At 37.0% G+C, this 26,707-nt stretch overlaps 1 protein-coding gene across 2 annotated transcripts in view; it reads left to right on the top strand.

Moving 5' to 3' along the window:
* Nucleotides 1-26,707, top strand: part of OCA2 (OCA2 melanosomal transmembrane protein) — a 495,166-nt gene that overhangs the window by 237,791 nt on the left and 230,668 nt on the right. For both annotated transcript variants that reach the window (XM_003986906.5, XM_045058957.1), the window contains exon 19: nucleotides 22,344-22,471. In XM_003986906.5, coding sequence (XP_003986955.3) covers nucleotides 22,344-22,471 — 128 coding nt within the window. The remainder of the gene's footprint in view (nucleotides 1-22,343; nucleotides 22,472-26,707) is intronic.

Genomic DNA, 26,707 nt, shown 5'->3' with positions numbered 1-26,707 from the left:
GCAAATCAAAACCACAATGATATATCACCTCACACATGTCAGAATGGCTAAAATAAAAATCACAAGAAACAACAGGTGTTGGTGAGGACATGGGGAAAAAGGAACCTTCTTGCACTCTTGGTGGGAATGCAAAGTGGTACAGCTACTCTGGAAATCAGTATGGAGTTTCCTCAGGAAGTTAAAAATAGAACTACCGTATAATCCAGAAATTGAACTACTGAATATTTATCCAAAGAATACAAGAACACTAATTCATAGGGATACATTCACCTCCATGTTTATAAGCAGCATTATATACAGTAGGCAGGATATGGAAGCAGCCCAGTGTCCATTGATTGATGAATGTATAAAGAAGTGGCATATGATACACATGTGCACGTGCACACCCACACTCCCTCCCCCCACACAGATACATACAATGGTATATCATTCAGCCATAAAACAGAATGAAATCTTTCCTTTTGCAACAACATTGGCTGTAGGTAGAGAGTATAGTGCTAAGTGAAATAAGTCAGAGAAAGACAATTATATGATTTAACTCATAAATTGAATTTAAGAAAGAAAACAAACAAATGGGAGAGAGAGAGAGAGAGAGAGAGAGAGAGAGAGAGAGAGAGGTAAATCAAGGAACAGACTCTTAATTATATAGAACAAACTGATGGTTAATGGAGGGGAAGTGGGTGGGGATGGGCTAAATGGGTGATGGAGATTAAGGAGTGAGTTTGTAGTGATGAGCACAGGGTGATGGAATGATGTATAGAAGTGTTGAATTACTATATTGCACACCTGAAACTAATATAACACTTTATGTTAACTAACTGGAATTAAAATAAAAACTTATGGGTGCCTAGGTGGCTCAATTTGTTGAGCATCTGACTCTTGATTTTGGCTCAGGTCATGATCCCAGGGTCATGGGATTGAGCCCTGTGTCAGGCTCTGCACTGGGTGTGGAGCCTGCTTAAGATTCTCTCTCCCCCCCCCCCCCCCCCGTGCATCTCCTCAGTTATTTCCCTCTCTCTCTAAAAAGTAATAATAAAAACTTAGAAAAACAAAAAGAAAAAAAAAATCTCTGGGCCAGGCAGAAATCTGAGTTAGCTTTTGTACAAGAGTCCACTTTCTCCCCAGGTCACTTGCTTCCTGAATACTGCTCATATTCCTTTCCAATAAAAAAATAAAGATTGTCTTGTTCAATTTCCACATATATGTGTTATTTCCCCAATTTTTTTTAGTTATTGAGTTTTAATTGTGGTCAGAGACCATACTTAGCATGATTTCCTTTTGCATTTATTACTTTACATGTAAAATCCTTTTACATTTATTTAGACTTGTTTTATGGACTAATATGTGGTCTACTCTAAGGAGTTTTCCATAATCATCTAAGAAAAATGTGTATTCTGTTGTTCAGTGGAGCATTCTGTAGATGTCTATTAGGTCTAGTTGTTTCACAGTGTTGTTCAAGTCTTCTGTTTCTTTGTTGATCTTCTCTCTGGCTTATCCATTATGGAAAAGGGGGTAATAAACTCTCAAACTATTCTTGGTGAATTGTCTAGTGTTCCTTTCAATTCTGTCAGTTTCACTTCATGTATTTGTGCCTCTCTTGTTAGGTGCATATATATTTATAATTGTTAGGTCTCCTTGGGAAAAAATGACCTTTTAATCATTATAACAGTTTTTTGTGTTAAAATCTGTTTTTAGTGGTACTAATAGCCACTCCAGCTTTATTTGATTTTGATAGGTCTAGGTGTGGATTTCTTTGAATTTATTCTATACCATTTCGTTGAACTTTTTAGATGTTTTCATTACATTTGGGACATTTTTCTCCTGTATTTTTCAAATACTCTTTTTCTTCCTTCCCATTTTCTTCTCCTTGGGGACCCCCTTTATGTGTATGTTGGTACACTTTATGGTATCCTGCAGATTTCCGAGGCTCTATTTATTTATTTTTTCATTTTTCTTTTTTCTTTTTTTCTTTCTGTTACTGAGACCAGATAATCTCAAATGACCTATTTTGAAGTTTGTTCATTCTTCTTTCAGCTCAAAAATGCTGTTAAGTCCCTGTAATACATTTAAAGATTTTAGTTATTGTACTTTTAAAATATAAGATTTTTATTATTTCTTCTTTGTGTATCTCTTTCTTTTAAAAATTATTTATTTGGTGAGATGATGTTCTCATACTTTAGTTCATTGAACATATTTTAAATAACTGATTTAAAGGCTTTGTCAGGTAAGTCCAATGTCTGGGCTCTCTCAAAGACACTTTCCTTCTTTCTTTCTTTCCTTCTTTCTTTCTTAATTTAAATCTAAGTTAGTTAACATATAGTGTAAAAATGACTTCAGGAATAACACCCAGTGCTCATCCCATCAAGTGCCCTTCTTAATGCTCATCACCTATTTAGTCCATCCCCTGACCCAACACCCCACCCCCAACCCTCAATTTGTTCTCTGTATTTAAGAGTCTCTTATGGTTTGTCTCCCTTACTATTTTTATCTTACTTTTGCTTCCCTTTCCCTGTGTTCATCTCTTTTGTTTCCTAAATTCCACATATGAGTGAAATAATATAATATTTATCTTTCTCTTACTGACTTATTTTTTATTTTGCTTAGTATACTACACTCTAGTTTCATCCACATTGTTGCAAATGGCAAGATTTCATTCTTTTTGATCGCTGAGTAATATTTTAGTGTGTGTGTGTGTGTGTGTGTGTGTGTGTGTGTGTGTGTCGCATCTTTTTTATCCATTCATCAGACGATGGACATTTGGGCTCTTTCCATACTTTGACTATTGTCTATAGTGCTGCTATAAACATTGGGGTGCATGTGCCCCTTCGAATCAGCATTTTTTGTATCCTTTGGATAAGTAGCTAGCAGTACAATTGCTGGGTTGTAGGGTAGTTCTATTTTTAATTTTTTTGAGGAACCTCCATACTGTTTTCCAGAGGTGCTGCACCAGTTTGCATTTCCACCAGCAGTGCAAAAGGGTTTCTCTTTCTTCACATCCTCACCAATGTCTGTTGTTTCCTGAGTTGTTAGTGTTAGCCATTCTGACAGGTGTGAGATGGTATCTCATTGTGGTTTTGATTTGTATTTCATCTCAAGGATAATTTCTTTTTTTAATTAAAATTTTTTAAATGTTTATTTTTGAAAGAGAGACAGAGCTTGAGGGGCAGAGAGACAGGGGAGGGGCAAAGAGAGAGGGAGACACAGAATCTGAAGCATGATCCAGGTTCTGAGCTATCAGCACAGAGACTGATGCAGTGCTTGAACTCACGAACTATGAGATCATGACCTGAACCCAAGTTGGATACTTAACCAATTGAGCCACCCAGACACCCCTCAAGGACAGTTTCTATTGACTACCTCTTTTCCCCTGTGTATAAGCCATATTATCTTGTTTCTTTGTGTGTGTTGTTAACTTTCTTTTCTGTTTCCTTTGTAGTTGTTGAAAAGTGGACATTTCAAATAACATAATATGGCAGCTCTGGATATCAGATTTTCCCTTCTCAGCATTTGTTGTTGTTGCTGTTTGTTTAGTAAATTTCCTGAACTACTTCTGTAAAGTCTGTATTTTTTGTCATGTGTGACCACTGAAGTCTGTGCCTGGTAGTAGGAAGGTAATGATTGGATAGAGACTTCCTTATATACTTTAAACCAATCATTCCTCTGCATTTGCCAAGAGGCTCTGTGTGTTTGGGCATGGCTTCAATGTTCCAACATGCAATTTAAAACTTTTCCAATGCCTTCACTTCCTGCTTCTATGAGGCCTTAGGGCCACCCAGAAGTGAGAGATTAGGTTCTTCTCATGTCTTTCTTGGGCACATACACAATCCTATGAATGCAGCTAGATTCCCAGGAACATATGAGAGCTTTTCAAAATCTCTTACGGGAATCTTATACTCCAGCTTTTCTTTTAAGATTTTTTGGTCAGCTTCAAAGCCCCAATTGTTATTGCTGCCACAAACAGCTGATATGTTAAATAGTTGCCACTGATTATGTTTAACCTAACCCTGGGGGGAAAAAACTGTAACCAGTGAGTGTGCTTCTAGGTCATGTAGTCCTGAAAGTGATCTTTCAGGTCCTACCTTAAAGGAGTGGGAGTTTTCAAGGAACTTCTAGACAGGTCAAATAGTGACAGTTCTCTGGGATGTGGCTTTTGGGAAACTCAAATCCTATTCTTTCTCTTCAGTGGCTGCTAGGATGCTGGTTTTCATTGTGATTATGGGGAAGTTGGTTTTTATTTTATTTACTTATTTGTTTCTTTATTTTTAATTTATTTTTTAAAATTTACATTCAAGTTAGTTATCATATAGTGCAACAATGATTTCAGGAGTGGATTCCTTAATGCCCCTTACCCATTTAGCCCATCTCCTCTCCCACAACCCCTCCAGTAACCCTCTGTTTGTTCTCCATATATAAGAGTCTCTTATGTTTTGTCCCCCTCCTTGATTTTATATTATTTTTGCTTTCCTTCCCTTATGTTCATCTGTTTTGTCTCTTAAAGTCCTCATATGAGTGAAGTCATATGATATTTGTCTTTCTCGGACTAAATTTTAAAAAAATTCTTTGATGTTTTTATTTTTGAGAGAGAGAAGAGAAACAGAGTACAAGCAGGGGAGGGGCAGAGAGAGAGGGAGACACAGAATCCGAAGCAGCCTTCAGGCTCCGAGCTGTCAGCACAGAGCCTGATGTGGCGCTTGAACCCACGAACTGTGAGATCATGACCTGAGCTGAAGTTGGACGCTTAACTGGCTGAGCCACCCAGGCGCCCCTTCTCTGACTAATTTTGCTTAGCCTAATACCCTCTAGTTCCAACCACATAGTTGCAAATGGCAAGATTTCATTCTTTTTGATTGCCGAGTAATACTCCATTGTATAAATATGCTACATTTTCTTTATCCTTTCATCCATCGATGGACATTTGGGCTCTTTCCATACTTTGGCTATTGTTGATAGTGCTGCTATAAACATGGGGGTGCATGTGTCCCTCGAAACAGCATACCTGTATCCCTTGGAAAAATACCTAGTAGTGCAATTGCTGAGTCATAGGGTAGTTCTATTTTTAATTTTTTGAGGAAACTCCATACTGTTTTCCAGAGTGGCTGCACCAGTTTGCATTCCCACCAGCAGCGCAAAAGAGATCCTCTTTCTCTGTACCCTCGCCAACATCTATTGTTTCCTGAGTTATTAGTGTTAGCCATTCTGACAGGTGTAAGGTGGTGTCTCATTGTGGTTTTGATTTGTATTTGCCTGATGATGAGTGATGTTAAGCATTTTTCATGTGTTGGTTGGCCATCAGGATGTTTTCTTTGGAGAAATGTCTATTCATGTCTTTTTCCCATTTCTTCACTGGATTCTTTGTTTTTTGGATGTTGAGTGTGATAAGATCTTTATAGATTTTGGATACTAACCCTTTATCTCATATGTCATTTACAAATATCTTTTCCAATTCCATTGGTAGTCTTTTAGTTTTGTTGATTGTTTCCTTTGCTGTGCAGAAGCATTTTATTTTGATGAGGTCCCAATAGTTCATTTTTGCTTTTGTTTCCCTTGCCTCCAGAGACTTGTTGAGTAAGAAGTTGCTGCGGCCAAGATCAAAGAGATTTTGCCTGTTTTCTCCTCGAGAATTTTGATGGCTTTCTGTCTTACATTTAGGTCTTTCATCCATTTTGAGTTTATTTTTGTGGATGGTGTAAGAAATTGTCCAGGTTCAGTCTTCTGCATGTCGCTGTCAAGTTTTCCCAGCACCACTTGCAGAAGAGACTGTCTTTATTCTATGGGATATTTTTTCCTGCTTTGTCAAAGATTAGTTCGCCATATGTTTGTGGGTCCATTACTGGGTTCTCTATTCTGTTCCATTGATCTGAATGTCTGTTCTTGTGCCAGTACCATACTGTCTTGATGATTACAGCTTGAAGTGTGGGATTTTGATGCCCCCTGCTTTGGTTTTATTTTTCAAGTTCAGGGTCTTTTCTGGTTCCATACAAATTTTAGGATTATTTGTTCTAGCTCTGTGAAGAATGCTGGTGTTATTTTATAGGGATTGCATTGAATATGCAGATTGCTTTGGGTAGTATCAACATTTTAACAGCATTTGTTGTCAATCCAGGAGCATGGAATATTTTCCCATTTTTTGTTTCCTCTTCAATCTCCTTCAGGAGTTTTCTGTAGTTTTCAGTGTATAGATTTTTCACCCCTTTGGTTAGATTTATTCCTAGGTATTTTATGGCTTTTGGTGCAATTGTAAATGGGATCGATTCCTTGATTTCTCTTTATGTCACTTCATTGTTGGTGTATAGGAATGCAACCGATTTCTATGCATTGATTTTATATCCTGCAACTTTGATGAATTCATGAATCAGTTCTCACACTACCTTGGTGGAATCTTTTGGGTTTTCCATTTAGAGTATCATGTCATCTGTGAAGAGTGAAAGTTTGACTTCCTCCTGGAAAATTTGAATGCCTTTTATTTCTTTGTGTTTTCTAATTGCAGAGGCTAAGACTTCCAATACTATGTTGAATAATAGTGGCGAGAGTAGACACCCCTGTCTTGTTCCTGACCTTAGGGGGAAAACTCTCAGTTTTTTCCCATTGAGGATATTAGCGTTGGGTCATTCATATATGGCTTTTATGATCTTGAGTATGATCCTTCTATCCCTACCTTCTTGAGGGTTTTTATCAAGAAAGGATGCTGTAGTTTCTCAAATGCTTTCTCTGCAATTATTGAGAGGGTCATGTGGTTCATGTCCTTTCTTTTATAGATGTGATGAAACACATTGATTGTTTTGTGTATATTGAACCAGCCCTGCATCCCAGGTATAGATCCCACTTGGTTGTGGTGAATAATTTTTTTAAGGTATTGTTTGATCCGGTTGGCTAATATCTTGTGGAGGATTTTTGCATCCATGTTCATCATGGAAATTGGTCTGTAGTTCTCTTTTTTAGTGGGGTCTCTGTTTGGTTTTGGAATCAAGTTAAGCTGGCTTCATTTCTATTTTTTGGAACAACTTCAGGAGAATAGGTGTTAACTCTTCCTTAAATGTTTAGTAGAATTCCCCTGGAAAGCCATCTGGCCCTGGACTCTTGTTTTTTGGGAGATTTTTGATTACTAATTCGATTCCTTTATTGGTTATGGGTCTGTTGAAATTCTCTTTTTCTTCTGTTTCAGTTTTGGTAGTGTGTATATTTCTAGGAAATTGTCCATTTCTTCCAGATTGCCCATTTTATTGGCATATAGTTGTTCATAATATTTTCTTATTATTGTTTTTATTTCTGCTGTGTTGGTTGTAATCTCTCTTCCTTCATTCTTGATTTTATTTATTTGGGTCCTTTCCTTTTTCTTTTTGGTAAAACTGGCTAGTGGTTTATCAATTTTGTTAATTCTTTCATAGAACCAGCTTCTGGTTTCATTGATCTGTTCTACTGGTTTTTTGTTTGTTTGTTTGTTTGTTTGGTTTTGATAGCATTAATTTCTGCTCTAATCTTTATTATTTCCTGTCTTCTGCTGGTTTGGGGTTTTATTTGCTTTTCTTTTTCCAGCAGCTCTTTAAGATGTAAGGTTAGGTTGTGTACCTGAGATTTTTCTTCCTTCTTTAGGAAGGCCTGGATTGCTATATACTTCCCTTTTATGACCACCTTTGCTGTATCCCAGAAGTTTTGGGTTGTGGTATATCATTTTCACTGGCTTCCATAATCTTGTAGTTTCCTGTTTAACTTCTTGGTTGGTCCATTTATTCTTTAGTAGGATGTTCTTCAGTCTCCAAGTATTTGTTACCTTTCCAAATTTTTTCTTGTGGTTGGTTTCAAGTTTCATAGCGTTGTGGTCTGAACATATATGCACGGTATGATTTCGATCTTTTTGTACTTGCTGAGGGCTGATTTGTGTCCCAGTATGTGGTCTACTCTAGGGAATGTTCCATGTGCACTGGAGAAGAATGTATATTATGCTGCTTTAGGATGAAATGTTCTGAATATATCTTAAGTCCATCTGGTCCAGTGTGTCATTGAAAGCCATTGTTTCCTTGTTGATTTTTTGATTAGATGATCTGTCCATTCCTGTGAGTGGGGTGTTGAAGTCTCCTAGTATTATGGTATTACTATCAATGAGTTTCTTTTTGTTTGTGATTAATTGATTTATATACTTGGGTATTCCCACATTTGGCACATAAATGTTTATAATTATTAGGTCTTCTTGGTGGATAGACCCCTTGATTATGATATAATGCCCTTCTGCATCTCTTGATACAGTCTTTATTTTAAAGTCTAGTCTTTCTGATATAAGTTTGGCTACTCCGGCTTTCTTTGGTTGACCATTAGCATGATAGATGGTTCTCCATCCCTGTACTTTCAATCTGAAGGTGTCTCTAGGTCTAAAGTGGGTCTCTTGTAAACAGCATATAGATGGATCTTGTTTTCTTATCCATTCTGTTACCTTATGTCTTTTGATTGGAACATTGAGTCTATTGATGTTTAGAGTGAGTACTGGAAGATACTAATTTATTGCCATTATGTTGCTTGTACAGTTGGAGTTTCTAATGGTGTTCTCTGGTCCTTTCTAAGTTTTGTTGCTTTTGGTATTTATTTATGTATGTGTGTATGTATGTACGTATGTAGTTTTTTCATCTTTCTTCCCTCAGAGAGTCCCCCTTAAAATTTCTTGCAGGGTTGGTTTAGTGGTCCCCAAATCCTTTAATTTTTGTTTGTCTGGGAAACTTTTTATATCCTTCTATTTTGAACGACAGCCTTGCTGGATAAAGATTCTTGGCTGCATATTTTTCTGATTCAGCACATGAATATATCCTGCCACTCCTTTCTTGCCTGCCAAGTTTCTGTGGATAGGTCTGTTGCAAACCTGATTTGTGTCCCTTTGTAGGTTAGGGACTTTTTTTCCCTTGCTGCTTTTATGATTCTCTCCTTGCCTGAGTATTTTGTGAATTTGAGTATGATGTGCCTTGTTATGGTCAATTTTTTTTGAATCTAATGGGGTTCCTCTGTACTTCCTGGATTTTGATGTCTGTATCTTTCCCCAGGTTAGGAAAGTTTTCTGCTATGATTTGCTCACATAACCCTTCTACCCCTATTTCTCTCTCTACCTCTTCTGGGACCCCTATGATTCTAATGTTCCTTTTTAAGGAGTTACTCATTTCTCTAATTCTTAAATCACGCTCTTTTGTCTTAATCTCCCTCTTTTTTTTCTGCTTCATTATTCTCCATATATTTGTCTTCTATATCACTGACTCTCTGTTCTGCTTCATCCATCCTTGCCGCCGCGGCACCCATTCGAGATTGCAGCTCAGTTATAGCATTTTTTATTTCATCCTGACTAGTTTTTACCTCTTTTATGTCCACAGAAAGCGATTCTAATCTATTTTAGACTCCAGCTATTATTCTTATTATAGTGATTCTAAATTCTGGTTCAGACATTTTGCTTGTGTCTGTGTTGGTTACTTCCCTGGCTGTCATTTCTTCCTAATATTTCTCTTGGGGTGAATTCCTTCTTTTCATCATTTTAAGGGAGAAAAAGAATTAACGAGGTAGAAAAAGTTAAAATAAAAAAGTTAAAATTGAAAAAATATTAAAATTAAAAAATTAAAAACAAAAACACACACAAAAAAATCAAATAAATAATGCTATATCCTAGGTGTGCTTTGGTCTGGGTTTTGAAAGTGGTTTGATCGATTAGAGAAAAAAGGGGAAAAATTAAAAAAAGGAAATAATTTGAAAATTTGCAAAATGAATAGACTGAAGTAGACTAAAATGAAGTGATGGAACTAAAATAGAATTTGAAAAAATTTACACAACAGTAAAAAATTTAGTAGAAAAAAATTAAAAATATATTAAAAAAATTGAAAATAAAAATGAATTTTTTCTCTTTCTGTTTTGAAGAAAAAGAAAAGAAATGAAAAAGAGAAAGGAAAAAAAGGAAAGAAAGAAAATTGCATAGTTGGACTGGCTAAAGACTGAAATACAACTGAAATTACTTTGTTTTCCCCTAGAAGTCAAACTATGAAGAGCTTTATAGTCCATAAACTAAGCAGGCAGTAAGGCTTGTGTTCCTGAAAAGTGAGGTTGACCCATTTGGGTGGGGCTTAGTGTAATAGCTCCATTCTCCACTAGATGGTGCTGTTAGCCTACTGGGGTGGATTGTTGTGGCGCTGGTAGGTTTGTATGCACATGTGCAGGCATGGTGAAAATGGTGTCACCCAGCTTCCCAGTCTCTAGTATTGGAACTCTGTTCTCCCCGGTCAGTAATCATGCACCTGTCATTCATCTTAGGCTTCTGCCCACTCCCCACTTCCACACTGTCCATGACCAAGCCCCAGGAAGCACCTTCCTCCCAAGTTTTGTCTCAGATGTGGCTACCTTCCCCAGCCCCCCACTTCTGAGGGACTGTGGCTTCTACCCGCTCTTTCCCTTTGTGAAGGGTCTCACCAAGCAATTGGTGGGTGCTGGCCACACCAGGAACTCTTGCAGGACCATGTTGCTGCTGATGCCCAGAGACTGCAGCCAGGTGCCAGCCCTGCCCAGAAAAAGTTCATGAGTCAGTGTAGCAGCAACGCCTCAGGGATTATGTAAAATCACAAGACACATCTGGCACCAGGCTTCACCCTTAACGACCTTGTTCCAGCACCAGCAAATGTGGCCATTCTCTCAGGGCCATTCTCTCTGGGTTTGCTGGGCCCAGGTGGCCTCACAGCCTCCACCAAATGTCCTTCCAGCAGTGGAACCGCTTCTCCCTGTGTGGCCCAAGAACCTCCTAGACCCCACTCTGGTCCTGGGGATTCACTCTTCCCACCAGAACACCACCAGGTATCGAACTGCAGAATTTCAGAGTCTGTGCTCCCCTGTTTACAGTCTTAATGGAATTTAAACCCTCTCCTTTCTCCTTTCTCCCTTTTTAGTTCAGTCCCTGTGGCTGTTTCCAATTTTCCACTTTCTCTACAGCTGCTTTTGGGGAGGGGTACTTTTCCCATTTTCCCTGCTCCCCCACCGTCTCCATCCTCTCTCCTCATGCAAAAGAGGCTTCCTGCCCTCCGCGTCTTCTCTTTCCCCAATTTCACCTCTCCAGTCCACGTACATGCTGAATTCTGTGGTTCAGGTTGTGCAGATTGTTGTGTTAATCCTCAGATCAGTTTTCTAAGTGTGAAGGATGCTCTAATGTTGGTCTTGCTGTATTTCATGGACTGAAGACACACAAAAAACTTCCATACTGTTCCACCATCTTGGCTCCTCCCTCGCAGCTCAGCTTCTTAAAGAGAATATAGGAAGTACTAAAGGTTGATAACCTCTATTACCTTAAAAACATAAACTTCCATTTCTTTTGAGAAATTAGTGAGAAAGATATCATAGAGTGAAAAAATATGTGCAAAAATATTTTCCATTACATTTGGAAATTATATGTAGAATATATAAAGAATACCTATAAACTTGTAAGAGAATGACAGGACACTCAGTAGAAAAATGGACAAGAATCCTGAACAGACAAGAGGATATATTGAAATGATTGAAATTACCAAAAGCATATGAAAAGGTGCTTTTTCTCATAAGTCATCAGTAAAATATGATTTTAAACCACAAAAAGATACCATTATATATACACACATAAGTGGCTAAAATTTTAAAGATTGACATTAGCAAGTGTTGAGAGAATGTAGAGCAACAAGAAATGTCATATATTGCTGATAAGATTGTAAATTTGTACAAAGAGTTTGGCAGCATCTACTAAAGTTTGTTCTTTAAAGTTTGTTGCCCATAAAGTTTGTTCTTAGTTATATTACCGACAGAAATGGGTACATATGCACACCAAAAAACATATGAAAACGCTCATAACACCATTATTTATAATAGCCTCAAGCTAGATGCAATTCACATATCTGTCAATCCTAGAATAGATAAATAAATTGTGGGATAATCATACAGGGTAATACTATTAAAAATAGAAATAAATCTGAGGTGCCTTGAGTAGCTCAGTTAGCTAAGCAACCAACTCATGATTTTGGCTCAGGCCATGCTATCAAGGTTGGTGAGATCAAGCCTTGCATCAGGCGCTGATAATGTGGAGCCTGCTTAGGATTTTCTCTGTCCTCCTCTTTCTTCCCCTCCTCTGCTCACTCGCACGTGCTCAGTCTTTCTGTATCAAAATAAATAAACATTAAAAAAAGAAATAAAAATAAATATATTACTGCAATTGTAACCACATGGCTGAAACTCACAGACATGTTTAGCAAAAGAAAAGTTTTATAGAAAAGAGTACATACTACATGATTCTATGTATAAAAAATTCAGGAACAGGCAAATCTAGTCTATGGTGTTAGGAGTCAGGGAGTGAAAGGGAGAGTGTAGGAATAGAGGAAATCTAAATGGGCTTTGGAATATTGATAATGTTCTGTTTCTTGCCCTGGGAGGTTACATGCATGTATTTCTTTTGTAATTGAACTACATTTTTAATTTAAAATCAATGTATTTTTTCTGCATGTATGCTATAGTTCAATTAAAATGTTTATAAAATGGTTTAATAGATGCATTCACTGTATCAGTCAGGGTCCTGCCAGAAAATAGATGGTCTACTCCAACTTGTTAATTTGGAGGATTTAGTAATGCGGGTATTTACCAAGGTGTGGGCAAGGTGGAAGGATCCACAAAGGGTAGTGTGGTGTCCTAGAGCTAGTGTGTGTGTGTGTGTGTGTGTGTGTGAGAGAGAGAGAGAGAGAGAGGAAAAGAGAGACAAATAGAGACAGAGAGACAGGCACAGAGAGAGAGGGGAAAAGAGAGACAAACAGAGAGAGAGATAGACAGAGAGGCACAGAGAGAGAGAGAGAGAGAGAGAGAGAGAGAGAGAGAGACAAAGAGAGAGAGATGGGGGATGTGGGAAGAAAGAGAGAGAAAGGAAGAGACGATGGAGATTCCTAGTAACTAGAAAGATGTGATGACAAGGCCACCTTGAGAACAGCTGTGAGACCTTTAGTGGAAAGACCCTGTAGGGAGGGATCCAAAATAATGAATATGTGGAATCCTCTCTCACCCCAATGCTATCTCCTATGGGGCTCTCCTTTGGCAAAGGCCAGCTAGAATCCTGGACATGAGAAAATTTTTATGTGGTCCACACAAGTCAGCTTCTGGGGCAGAGAGTTGGTTGGGACGGTGGACCATGGATAGGAAAGAGCAGCTCAGCAAGGTTTCCTGGATCTACTTTCACCTGTCAATATTGGTGGAAACTTTGTTTGAATCAAAATGCTTAGAACTAGAATCACTTATATTTCAATCACCTTTATTCTTCCCAACTTCAGCTCTTTTAAACTATTGACTTGATGCAATCATGGTATTTCCTAAGCCTGATTAGAAGTCACATGGAAGCTTTCAGGTGTTGAAAAGAAGTCATTAGCTTCACTCTGAGCTTTGATTTCACAGCCACAGAAAGAACCTTGGGTTGTTTACAGCCACTTCCCTGGATTGAGTAGGGAGAGGGCAGATCTGGAGCCAGATCATCCTGGCTTTAAACATAGCTCCAATACTTGATGCCTGTGGTTACCTGCTGTGCCTAAGTACCCCTAACCCCTGAGATTGTTGTGAGGACTGAATCACTTAATATGGACAGAGATCTTAGAAACAAGGCCTGGTACACAATTGAGTGTGATGTGAAAAAAAAGTTTAGGCTGATTGCTAAGCAGCTCAGGAAAATGTAGGTTGATGAAAAATGGTCTTGCTTTTGCTTGATTTTGAAGGGAAGCTAGAAAGAAGAGAACTTTTCTCATGAGAGGAAACCTGTGCAGGCTATATATTAGTTTCAGGTAGTGAGCTACCCTCTCCTTTTGGTCCCAGGCAGTTGCCCTATGCATAGTTAACAGAACTTAACCTCTTGGTGACTCAGCTTTCTATAACTTTGTAATCCAACTCATCCCATGCTGCTTGTCCCACCTTCTCACCCAACTGTTAACTATGAGCTCCCCAGGAGAAGGCATTGGGTTTTCACCCTGGAGACTCAGGACAGGATCAGTAGTAGGTCTAAAACTACTCCACAGACAACCACAGTGTTTCTTTGAACCCAAAAGGCCTTAATTCTTTATGATAAATCTCTTGTGGCCTATTTTAGGTAGTTCATGGCCAATAAACATGAGATACCTCACCAAAGCAGGGCAGGCAGAGTGGCTTTTACTGTATCCAGTACACAGAGTCCTTTTGTGAGGTTTCCTGGTTTGAAGGGCGGTTATGAGGCATATAACTGTTGAGATATTCTCTAGAGATGCATCCTGTGTGGCTTAAGACATATAGGTTAGTTCATGTTAACTGTAAGTAATAGATTTATCAGAACAGTATTGCTTTTGATCAGAGGCTCCTGAAAATGTTCAGAGCAAGGAACATAGACAATATGTTTTTTTATTTTATATTCTTTATCTTTCTTTCTTTCTTTCTTTCCTTTTCTTCTTTCTTTCTCTTTCTTTCTTTCTTTCTTTCTTTCTTTCTTTCTTTCTTTCTTTCTTTCATATAAAATTTATTGTCAAATTAGCTAACATACAGTGTATACAGTGTGCTTTTGGTTTGGGGGGTAGATTCCTGTAATTCATCGCTTACATACAACACCCAGTGCTCATCCCAACAAGTGCCATCCTCAATGCCCATCACCCATTCCTCCCCACACCCATCAACCCTCAGTTTGTTCTTTGTATTTAAGAGTCTCGTATGGTTTGCATCCCTCTCTGTTTGAAACTATTTTTTCCCCTTCCCTTTCCCCATGGTCTTCTGTTAAGTTTCTCAAGTTCCACATATAAGTGAAAACATATGATATCTGTCTTTCTCTGACTGACTTATTTCACTTAACACCCTCCAGTTCCATCCACATTACTGCAAATGTCAGGATTTCATTATTTCTCATTGCCAAGTAGTGTTCCATTGTATATATAAATCACATCTTCTTTATCCATTCATCAGTTGATGGACATTTGGGCTCTTTCCATAATTGGGCTATTGTTGAAAGTGCTGCTGTAAACATTGGGATACATGTGGCCCTAGGAATCAGCACTTCTGTATGGACAATATGTTCTTTATAAAAGATTGCAAGGTTTCAGATAGAACAAAATTGAGTTACATTTCTGAGTACATGAAACAAGCCACCTTTTGGGGAGAGGTTTAATAAGTGGAATTACAAGGCTTATTTATAAGTAGTGAAAGCATTCCATCTAAAGACTGAGCACATGAGATGAATCCAACTAGGTAGAATGGAAAGCAGTTCTCACGGAATGGGGATTGAATCCTGGTTTTGTCCCCAGCAGGCTGAAGAAAACCCATTAATCTTTGGGAGCCTGAGCTTTTTGTTTTAGTTTTTGTTTTTCCCACAGGCTAGTTTGCTGTGAGGTGATCAGCACATGCCTATGTCAAGGACGCTTGCTTAATGAGTGGTGGAAACCTTGTTCTACTTTCCTTTGAATCTTTCTGACCAGGGCCTTAGGAATTGGAGGGAAAAGTCCCATTTGTTCTTTGTTCTGCTTTGAAACTTGGCTCTGTTGGGGGATTTGAATGAGAAAGTACAGAGCCCCTCATCAGAGGTTTCATTTCAAGGAATGGTAAAGCACTTGGTGAGAGATTAATGCTTATTCATGGAAGGTGTTGGATAGAAGCTCCATAAGATAAATAGAGCTTAGGTAATTTTGCTTTTTAGTCTTATCCATCTTCAGTCAACTGAATTTTTAATTTTTAGAAGAGTCTCAATGTCACATTGTTAGTATTTGTAATAGAATGTAAAGCCTGAAATTGTGATGTTCTCATCTCTGGCTTTTTCTTCCAGCACATTATAAAAGAACCCACCACTTCATCACTTATCGCTTGCTGGCTATCACTGAGGAGCCAGTGCTGAGTGAGAACAGAATGGAATGTTTCTAATAGTGACCCAGGGAAACCTGTTAGGAGGTGCCACTTTAACTCCTCAGTAAAGTAACCAGGCATTACCAAGCAGATATGCTTGTGAACAGGCAGTTTGATTAGTGCTGCTGGCTCCGCAGACAATATGATTAAAATTAAGGGAGAAATTGAGGCTTTGCTGGGACAAGGTGAGACCTCATTCAATTAGAGGTTATTTCAGGGAATTTTTATGACACAGCAAGGCTCTGTGAATATAGAATCTGTTCTGAAGTTGGATTGATGAGTGCTATGACAGGAGTTTGGGCTGGAGGAAAATTCAAGCCTCTACAAATTGTTAAGTGAAAATAGAACTATGTAGAGAGTCCTAGTTGAGCTTCCATCTTCTTTCCTGACTGAAGTTTCTCTTAGGATCAGGAACAATAACTTGTATTTTTACTGACTCAGATATTCTTACTGCCATATGGCAGGGCAAGCAATGCTATGCCATTTCTGGTTGTAGAAAAACGTTATCCAGGGAAAGTGCAACTGATGAAAATTTTTTTACTGGGAATTTAAAGAAATCTTATCTTTAAGAGAGCAATCAAAGAATCAGCCATCATAAATGATGGAACAGGTAAACAATAATTGTCTTTAGAACTGTGGTAGGTGCTCATTGAGGGTAGCTGGAGAGGGTGTAGTGGTGGGATGGGTTAAATGGGTGTTGGGTATTAAGGAGGACACTTGTGATGTGCATTGGGTGTTATATGTAAGTGATAGACCACTAAATTCTCCTCCTGAAACAAATTACAAAACTGGGAAAATTAAAAAAAATTTTTTAATTTTAAAAACCAATAAATTCTTAAAAAAAAGAACTGTGGTAGGTGCTATGAAGAATTCAGAAAAAGGTAACGAAATCTAGTCAGGCAAAGATAGCTATACACATGGAAAAATTAGGCCACTCCAGCTCCTTCACTTACAAAAACTTCAGTGATTTCCCTCTGTCTACAAATGAGGTTCCAATACCTCTGCATCCTATATAAGACCTTCTGGTCTACATCATGAATGCTAAATTACAATGCATTTCCCAATGTATCTTTCTTCTGTTATTTTTATTGTGTTAAAATATATCACATAAAATTTGTCACTTTATACATTTTAAAGTGCATAATTCAGTGATATTAATTACATTCACTGTGTTGTATAACCATTACCACAATTATTTCTAAAACCTTTCATCACCCTAATAGAATTAAATTAAACACTAATTCCTCATTCTCTTCCCCTGTATCCTCAGCCCCTGGTAACCTATGATCTACCTTCCATCTCTATGAATTTAGGTAAATTCCGAATTTAGGTAAATTACCTTTTGTAGATATTGCATATAAGTGGAATCATACAATATTTGTCCTTTTGTGTCTGGCTTATTTCAATGAGAATAATGTTTTCATGATTCATCCACGTCATAGCATGTATCAGAACTTCATTTCTTTTTGTGACTGAATAATATTACATTTTCTGTATATATACCACATTTTGCTTACCCATTCATCTGTTGATAGATACTTAGGTTGTTTGTACTTTTTTGCTGTTGTGAATAATATTACAGTGGTACAAAGGTATCTGTTTGAGTTCCTAATTTCAGTTCTTTTGGGTATATGCCTGGGAGTGGAATTGCTGGGTCATATGGTAGTTCTATGTTTAGCTTTTTGAGGAACCACTAATTTGTTTTCCACAGCAGTTATATCATTTTTTTCCCACCAACAATGTATGAGAGTCTCGATTTTCCACATCTTCTCCAACGCTTGTTATTTTCTGTTTTTCACCCCTAATTATAGTTGGGTTTTCTGTTTTGTTCTATCAATCTATGTGCCTGTTTTTGTGTCAGTACCATACTGTTTTGATCACTACAGCTTTGTAATATAACTTGGTGTCCAGAATTGTGATACCTCCAGCTTTGATTTTCTTTTTCAAGATTGCTTCAGCTATTTGGGATCTTTTGCATTTCATACAAATTTTAGGATTGTTTGTTCTAGCTCTGTAAAAAATGCTGGTGGTATTTGATAGGGATTGCATTAAATGTGTAGATTGCTTTAGGTAGTATAGGCATTAAAAAAATTTTTTTCTTCCAATCCAAGAGCATGAAATTTTTTAATTTCTTTGTGTCATCTTTAATTTCATTCTTCAGTGTTTTATACTTTTCAGAGTACAGGTCTTTCACCTCTTATTTAAGTTTATTCCTAGGTATCTATGTTTTTGGTGCAGTTGTAAATGGGATTGATTCTTGATTTATCTTTCTGATGCTTTCATAATTGGTGTATAGAAATGGAAGAGATTTCTATACATTGATTTGTATACTGCAACTTTACTGAATTCACGTAGCAGTTCTAGAAATATTTTGGTGGAGTCTTTTGGGTTTTCTGTATAGAATATCATATCCACAAATAGTGAAAGTTTGACTTCTTCCTTGATAATTTGGATGCCTTTTATTTCTTTTTATTTTCTGATTGCTATGGCTAGGACTTCCACTACTATGTTAAATGTGAGAGTAGACATCCCTGTCATTTTCTTCACTGTAGAGGTAAAGCTCTCAGTTTTTCCCCATTGAAGATATTAGCTGTGGATTTTTCACATATGACCTTTATTATGTTGAGGGATGTTCCCTCTAACCCTACTTTGTTGAGGGTTTTCACTATGAATGGATGTTGTACTTTGCTAAATGCTTTTTCTGCATCTGTTGAGAGGATCATATGGTTCTTATACTTTCTTTTATTAATATGATGTATCACATTGATTGATTTGTGAATGTTGAATCACTCTTGCAGCCCAGGAATAAATCCCACTTGATTGTAGCGAATGGTTCTTTTAATGTGCTGTTGGATTTGGTTTGCTAGTATTTTGTTGAGAATTTTCGCATCCATGTTCCTCAGGGATATTGGCCCATAGTTCTCTTTTTTAGTGGAGTCTTCATCTGGTTTTGGAATCAGGGTAATGATGGACCCATAGAATGAGTGGAAAATTTCCTTCCATTTATATTTTTTTGAAATAGTTTGAGAATAATAGGTATTAAGTCTTCTTTAACTGTTTGGTAGAATAGGACATCCCTATGAAGCCATCTGGTCCTGGACATTTGTTTGTTGGGAGGTTTTTGATTACTGATTCAATTTATTTCCTGGTTATTGGTCTGTTTAAGTTTTCTATTTATTCTTGTTTTAGTTTTGATAGTTCACATGTTTCTAGAAATTAATCCATTTCTTCCAGGTTGTCCAATTTGTTGCCATATATTTTTTCATGATATTCTCTTATAGTTATTTGTATTTCTGTGGTGTTGGTTGTTATTTCTCCTCTCCTATTTGTGATTTTATTCATTTGGGTCCTTTCTATTTTTTTCTTTTGATAAGTCTTGCTAGGGATTTGTCTTAACTTTTTCCAGAGAACCAGCTCCTGGTTTCATTGATCTGTTCTATTATCTTTTTCATTTCTATATCATTTATTTCTGTTCTAATTTTTATTATTTGCCTTCTGCTGGCTTTAGGCTTTGTTTGTTGTTGTTTTTCTAGTTCCTTTAGGTATAATGTAAGTTGTTTATTTGAGATTTTTCTCGATTCTTGATACAGGCCTGTATTGCTGTATACTTATCTCTTATGATCTCTTTTGCTGCATCCCAAGTGGTTTTGGACCATAGTGTTTTCATTTTAATTTGTTTCCAGGTGTATTTTTATTTCTTCTTTAATTTTCTTGTTGACCAATTCATTCGTTAGTAGCATTTTGTTTAACCTCCATGTATTTGTAGTCTTTCCAAATTTTTTCTTGTGGTTGACTTTAACTTTCACAGCATCGTGGTCAGAAAATATGCATGATATGACATGAGTATTTTTGTACTTATTGAGGCCTGATGTGTGACCTAGTATATGGTATATTTTGGAGAACGTCCCATGTCCCATGTGCACTTGAAAAAAATGTGTATCCTGCTGCTTTAGGATGAAATGTCCTGGATATATCTGTTAAGTCTGTCTGGTCCAGTGTGTCATTCATAGCCATTGTTTCCTTGTTGATTTTCTGTCTAGATAATCTGTCCATTTATGTAGGTAAGGTTTTAAAATTCCTTACTATTATTGTATTACTTTTAATAAGTTCCTTTATGTTTGTTATTAGTTTTATATATTTGTTTTCTATAAAGTTGGGGGCACAAATATTTATAATTGTTAGACCTTCTTATTGGATAGTTCCTTTTATTATAGTGCCCTTCTTCCTCTCATGTTACAGTCTTTGGTTTAAAATCTAGTTTGTTTGAAATAGGTATTGTTACTTTCGCTGTCTTTTGACATCCATTGGCATGACAAATGTTTCTCCATCTCCTCACTTTCAGTCCAGAAGATTTTATGGATTATGTAGATGGGCCTAGTGTAATCACATGGGCCCTTAAAAGTACGAGTGAAGACAGAAGAGTCATTTTGAAGTTTGAGAGGGACTTTACCTACCATTGCTGGCTTTGATGATAGATGAAGTTGGGGGGGGGGGGCGCGGTCATGAGCCAGGAAGTTTGAATGGCCTCTAGAAGCTAAGAACAACTCTTGGATGACAACAGCAAGGAAATTGGGACCTCAGTCTTTTTTTTAATTTTTAGTTTTTTATAATTTTTTTGCATGTATTTATTTTTTGAGAGACATAGAGAGACAGCACAAGTTGGGGAGGGGCAGACAGAGAAGGAGACACAGAATCTGAAGCAGGCTCCAGGCTCTGAGCTGTCAGCACAGAGCCTGATGCAGGGCTTGAACTCAAGAGCTGTGAGATCATGAACTGAGCCAAAGTTGGACACTTAAACCACTGCACCACCCAGATGCTCCAGGGCCTCAGTCTCAAGGCTGTAAGGGATTGAATGCCGGCAACTTGAAAGAATTAAAAAAACAGATTCTCTCCTAGAGCCTCCAAAAAGGAATTCAGCCCTGCCAACACCTTGATTTTGTCTTGATGAGGCTCTAGTGAGAAATGTAGCTGAGCCCACTATACTTCTGATATATGAACACTGTGATATTAGATGTAGGTTTTATTTTAAGCCACTACGCTTATGGCAATTTGTTATGGCAGGTATAGAAAACTAGTACTCTTTTTATGTCTACAGAATTTATAGACATGTCATTGTCCTTATTCTTGATATTGGCAAATTTTGTCTTCTCATGTTTTATCTTATTCAGATTGGCTAAGGTTTATCAATCTTCTTGATTTTCTCTAAGAGCCAACTTTTTGTGGCATTGATTTTCTCTAATATTTTTCTATTTTCTATTTCAATTATTCTTGCTCCAGTCCTTATTCTTAATTTTCTTCTACTTATTTTGGGTTTTATTTGCTCTACTCATTAAAATATGTGCAGACTATTTTAACATAAACTTCACAAAAGAAGATCTATGGATGGCAAATAGCTACATGAGAAAAAAGTTCATCATTAGTCATTAGAGAAATGCAACTTGAAGCTAAAATAAATATCCTTCATACTCATTGGAATGTCTAAAATTAAAAAAGGCTGACCCAGTGTTGAAAATGTGAAGGAAATGGAATTCTCATATACTGTTGGTGGTGTAAAATGTTACAGCCATTTTGGAAAACAGTTTCATAGTTTCGTGAAACACAAACATCCTATAATATTAATCTATCATGTGATCAACTAGTCCATTCCTAGGTATTTTCCCAAGGGAACTGAAAACATATGTACATACAGATAATTGTATATGAAAGTTAATAGCACATTCATTTGTAATAGTCAAGTAATGGAAGCAATCCAAACATCCCATCAACAGTGAATAGATATGTACACTGTGGCATGGCCATGCTATAGCATACTACTAAATAATACAAAATAATGAGCTATTGAGCCACACACCAACCCTGAAGAATCTTAAAATAGTTCTGCTGAAATGGAAGCAATCAGACAAAAGAATGTATGCTGTATGATTACATTTATAGAAAATATAGAAAATGTAAACTAATCTATATTGAAAGAAAAGATGTATTCCTGGGCATAGAGTAGGGTAACAGGGGGAGATAGAGGGGATACAAGAACGTGGACATTAGTAAAATGCTAGGGATAGTGAATATGTTCATTATCTTGATTATTGGTTTTATGGGTACATATATTAGCCAAAATATAAATTGTACATTTTATTTATTTTTTTTAAATTTTTTTAACGTTTATTTATTTTTGGGACAGAGAGAGACAGAGCATGAATGGGGGAGGGGCAGAGAGAGAGGAAGACACAGAATCAGAAGCAGGCTCCAGGCTCTGAGCCATCAGCCCAGAGCCTGACGCAGGGCTCGAACTCACGGACCGCGAGATTGTGACCTGAGCCGAAGTCGGACGACTAACCGACTGAGCCACCCAGGCGTCCCTAAATTGTACATTTTAAATATGTTTAGTTTGCAGATATAAATTTTCTTCATTAAAGAAAATGATCAGAAGATAAAATCTTAGTGTGTTAGCATTTGAATTACATCTATGTCAATATGTCCACTTATTTGTTTTCCAGGGTGGATTGCTATTATGGGTGCCATCTGGTTGCTAATTTTAGCTGATATCCATGATTTTGAGATAATTCTACACCGAGTGGAATGGGCAACTCTTCTGTTCTTTGCAGCACTTTTTGTTCTAATGGAGGTAAGGCTTTAGAATTCTTGCAAAGTAATCCTTTTCTGACTTTTATGTTTCATACTTTATTGTGCGAATGAAAAAAGCCTAAGTCTATAGTCTTTCCACTTATTTAACATGGGGGAAATGATGGAAGTTATAAATAGACTATTTTAAGTTAAACCAGGTTTTATTTCAGCCACCTAAATATTTTCTGGTAAATTGTTTATTTGGTTGTTGTTTTTAAAAATTATCTTTGTGATTTATAAACTTGCTCTAAAGTTTATAGTAGAATTTGCTCTAAGTTGTGTTTACAGCTGAGTGACTTGTTACAGAAAATTGTCAGGGTGATATTATCTTGATGATCTATTTCATTTTGTGTAATGTTTAACTAAATATTCTATGTTATCATGGAAAAGACTACATAAAAAGAGTGAATATTATTTTGGTAATAGTTGTTATGAAATGTATTCAAAAAATTATTCACATTATTATTCAATCTTGAGACTTGATTTATGAACTTGTGTCCTCCTCAAATACAAGGTTTGCTGAAATAGAAAAATACTACTCCCTAAATCTCAAGCACACCAAATATCTCACATTAATTAACTTACTGATGGTAGACCCATTTGGTTTTAATTATTCTGTGTAATAAAACTTTGATACTCCCCCCACCATTTGTCTTTAAGACAGGGCCTTTGAAGTTTTGTAATCTACATCTTTGCTCCTAATGGGTTGTGTAGGTGTAATCAAGTGACTCAGTCCCTCCAAGTCTGTGGGGGGTTGTGAATTATATTCTAAATCCTCAGTTTCACACTCAAAACATTCAGCTTTTTTTTTCAGGGTGTTCTTTCCACACTGAACACATAGAATATGGCGGGGAGAATTCTGGTTACTGTTTTCATGATTGGACTTTGAAAGTCTCTGCCTCAATTACATGTTTACTCCAGGTATAAATTGCTATCTCATCTGGGTTTTGGGCATATTTTTCCATATTTTATACTTCACTTTGTTGATGTAGTAAACAATGGAATTTTAAAAACAACTTTATTGGGGTATAATTTACATATCACAATAGTCACATGGTAAGTTTACAATTTAATGATTTTTAATAAGTTTAGAACATTTCCATCATCCAAAAAAGATCCCACATGTCCATTTACGATTAATTAGAATTAATCTTGACTCCAGATTTAGGCAATCACTATTTTTTTCTGTCTATTGATTTGCCTTTCCTATACATTTCATCCAAAAGAATCATATAAAGGAAAAATCATAGTTTTTTTCTGTCTGCTTTCTTTAATTAGAATAATGATAATAATGTTTGTTCATCCATGTCTTTGTATGTATTTTAGCTCATTTGTTTTATTGCTGAATAGCATTCTACTTTGTGGATACCATTTGATGAATATTTGTATTCTTTCCAATTTTGAACATTATGAATATTACCATCATAAACATTTGTGTAAATTTGTGTGTAAACTTCATGTGGAATATATTTTCATGTCTTTGAGATATATGCTAGGTTTTATCATAAGTTTAGCTTCTTAAGAAACTGTAAAAATGCTTTTCACAGTGACGGTACCATTTTACATTCTCATTGGCAGTGTAATAGTATTCCAGTTTCTCTACAATCTCACTATCACACTTTGCCTTTCTTTTTTTTTTTAAATATATGAAATTTATTGTCAAATTGGTTTACATACAACACCCAGTGTTCATCCCAAAAGATGCCCTCTTCAATGCCCATCACCTACCCTTCCTTCTCTCCCACCACCCCATCAACCCTCAGTTTGTTCTCAGTTTTTAAGAGTCTCTTATGCTTTGGCTCTGTCCCACTCTATCCTCATTTTTTTTCCTTCCCCTACCCCATGGGTTTCTGTTAAGTTTCTCAGGATCCACATAAGAGTGAAAACATATGGTATCTGTCTTTCTCTGTATGAATTATTTCACTTAGCATCACACTCTCCAGTTCCATCCACATTGCTACAAAGGGCCATATTTCATTCTTTCTCAGTGCCACGTAGTACTCCATTGTGTATATAAACCACAATTTCTTTATCCATTCATCAGTTGATGGACATTTAGTTTTTTTCCACAATTTGGCTATTGTTGAGAGTGCTGCTATAAACATTGGGGTACAAGTGCCCCTATGCATCAGTATTCCTGTATCCCTTGGGTAAATTCCTAGCAGTGCTATTGCTGGGTCATAGGGTAGGTCTATTTTTAATTTTTTGAGGAACCTCCACACTGTTTTCCAGAGTGGCTGCACCAGTTTCCATTCTCACCAACAGTGCAAGAGGGTTCCCGTTTCTCCACATCCTCTCCAGCATCTATAGTCTCCTGATTTGTTCATTTTGGCCACTCTGACTGGCGTGAGGTGATATCTGAGTGTGGTTTTGATTTGTATTTCCCCGATGAGGAGCGACGTTGAGCATCTTTTCATGTGCCTGTTGGCCATCCGGATGTCTTCTTTAGAGAAGTGTCTATTCATGTTTTCTGCCCATTTCTTCACTGGGTTATTTGTTTTTTGGGTGTGGAGTTTGGTGAGCTCTTTATAGATTTTGGATACTAGCCCTTTGTCCGATATGTCATTTGTAAATATCTTTTCCCATTCCATTGGTTGCCTTTTAGTTTTGTTGATTGTTTCGTTTGCTGTGCAGAAGCTTTTTTATCTTCATGAGGTCCCAGTAGTTCATTTTTGCTTTTAATTCCCTTGCCTTTGGGAATGTTTCAAGAAAGAAATTCGCTGTGGCTGAGGTCAGAGAGGTCTTTTCCTGCTTTCTCCTCTAGTGTTTTGATGGTTTCCTGTCTCACATTAAGGTCCTTTACCCATTTTGAGTTTATTTTTGTGAATGGTGTAAGAAAGTGGTCTAGTTTCATTCTTCTGCATGTTGCTGTCCAGTTCTCCCAGCACCATTTGTTAAAGAGGCTGTCTTTTTTCCATTGGATATTCTTTACTGCTTCGTCAAAGATTAGTTGGCCATACTTTTGTGGGTCCAATTCTGGGGGTTCTATTACATTCCATTGGTCTATGTGTCTGTTTTTGTGCCAATACCACATTGTCTTGATGACTGCAGCTTTGTAGTAGAGGCTACAGTCTAGGATTGTGATGCTTCCTGCTTTGGTCTTCTTCAAAATTACTTTGGCTATTAGGGGCCTTTTGTGGTTCCATATGAATTTTAGGATTGCTTGTTCTAGCTTCAAGAAGAATGCTGGTGCAATTTTGATTGGGATTGCATTGTATGTGTAGATAGCTTTGGGTAGTATTGACATCTTAACAATATTTATTCTTCCAATCCATTAGCATGGGATGTTTTTTCATTTCTTTATGTCTTCTTCAATTTCCTTCATAAGCTTTCTATAGTTTTCAGCATACAGATCTTTTACATCTTTGGTTAGGTTTATTCCGAGTTATTTTATGATTCTTGGTGCAATTGTAAATGGGATCAGTTTCTTTATTTGTCTTTCTGTTGCTTCATTATTAGTGTAGACGAATGCAAATGATTTCTGTACATTGATTTCGTATCTTGCGACTTTGCTGAATTCATGTATCACTTCTAGCACACTTTTGGTGGAGTCTGTCCAGTTTTCCATGTATAATATCATGTCATCTGCAAAAAGTGAAAGCTTGACTTCATCTTTGCCAGTTTTGATGCCTTTGATTTCCTTTTGTTGTCTGATTGCTGATGCTAGAACTTCCAACACTATGTTAAACAACAGCGGTGAGAGTGGGCATCCCTGTCGTGTTCCTGATCTCAGGGGGAAAGCTGTCAGTTTTTCCCCATTGAGGATGATATTAGCTGTGGGCTTTTCATAAATGGCTTTTATGATGTTTAAGTATGTTCCTTCTATCCCAACTTTATCAAGGGTTTTTATTAAGAAAGGATGCTAAATTTGTCAAATACTTTTTCTGCATCAATTGACAGGATTATATGGTTCTTATCTTTTCTTTTATTAATGTGATCTATCACGTTGATTGATTTGCAAACGTTGAACCAGCCCTGCATCCCAGGAATGAATCCCACTTGATCATGGTGAGTAATTCTTTTTATAAGCTGTTGAATTCAATTTGCTAGTATCTTATTGAGAATTTTTGCATCCATATTCATCAGGGATATTGGCCTGTTGTTCTCTTTTTTTACTGGGTCTCTGTCTGGTTTAGGAATCAGAGTAATGCTGGCTTCATAGAATGAGTCTGGAAGTTTTCCTTCCCTTTCTATTTTTTGGAATAGCTTGAGAAGGATAGGTGTCATCTCTGCTTTC

The sequence above is a fragment of the Felis catus genome, chromosome B3 (genome assembly GCF_018350175.1).
Source record: "Felis catus isolate Fca126 chromosome B3, F.catus_Fca126_mat1.0, whole genome shotgun sequence".
Classification (NCBI taxonomy): Eukaryota; Metazoa; Chordata; class Mammalia; order Carnivora; family Felidae; genus Felis; species Felis catus.
Note: the sequence above shows the minus strand (reverse complement) of the source record. Positions and strands in the feature narration are given on the sequence as shown.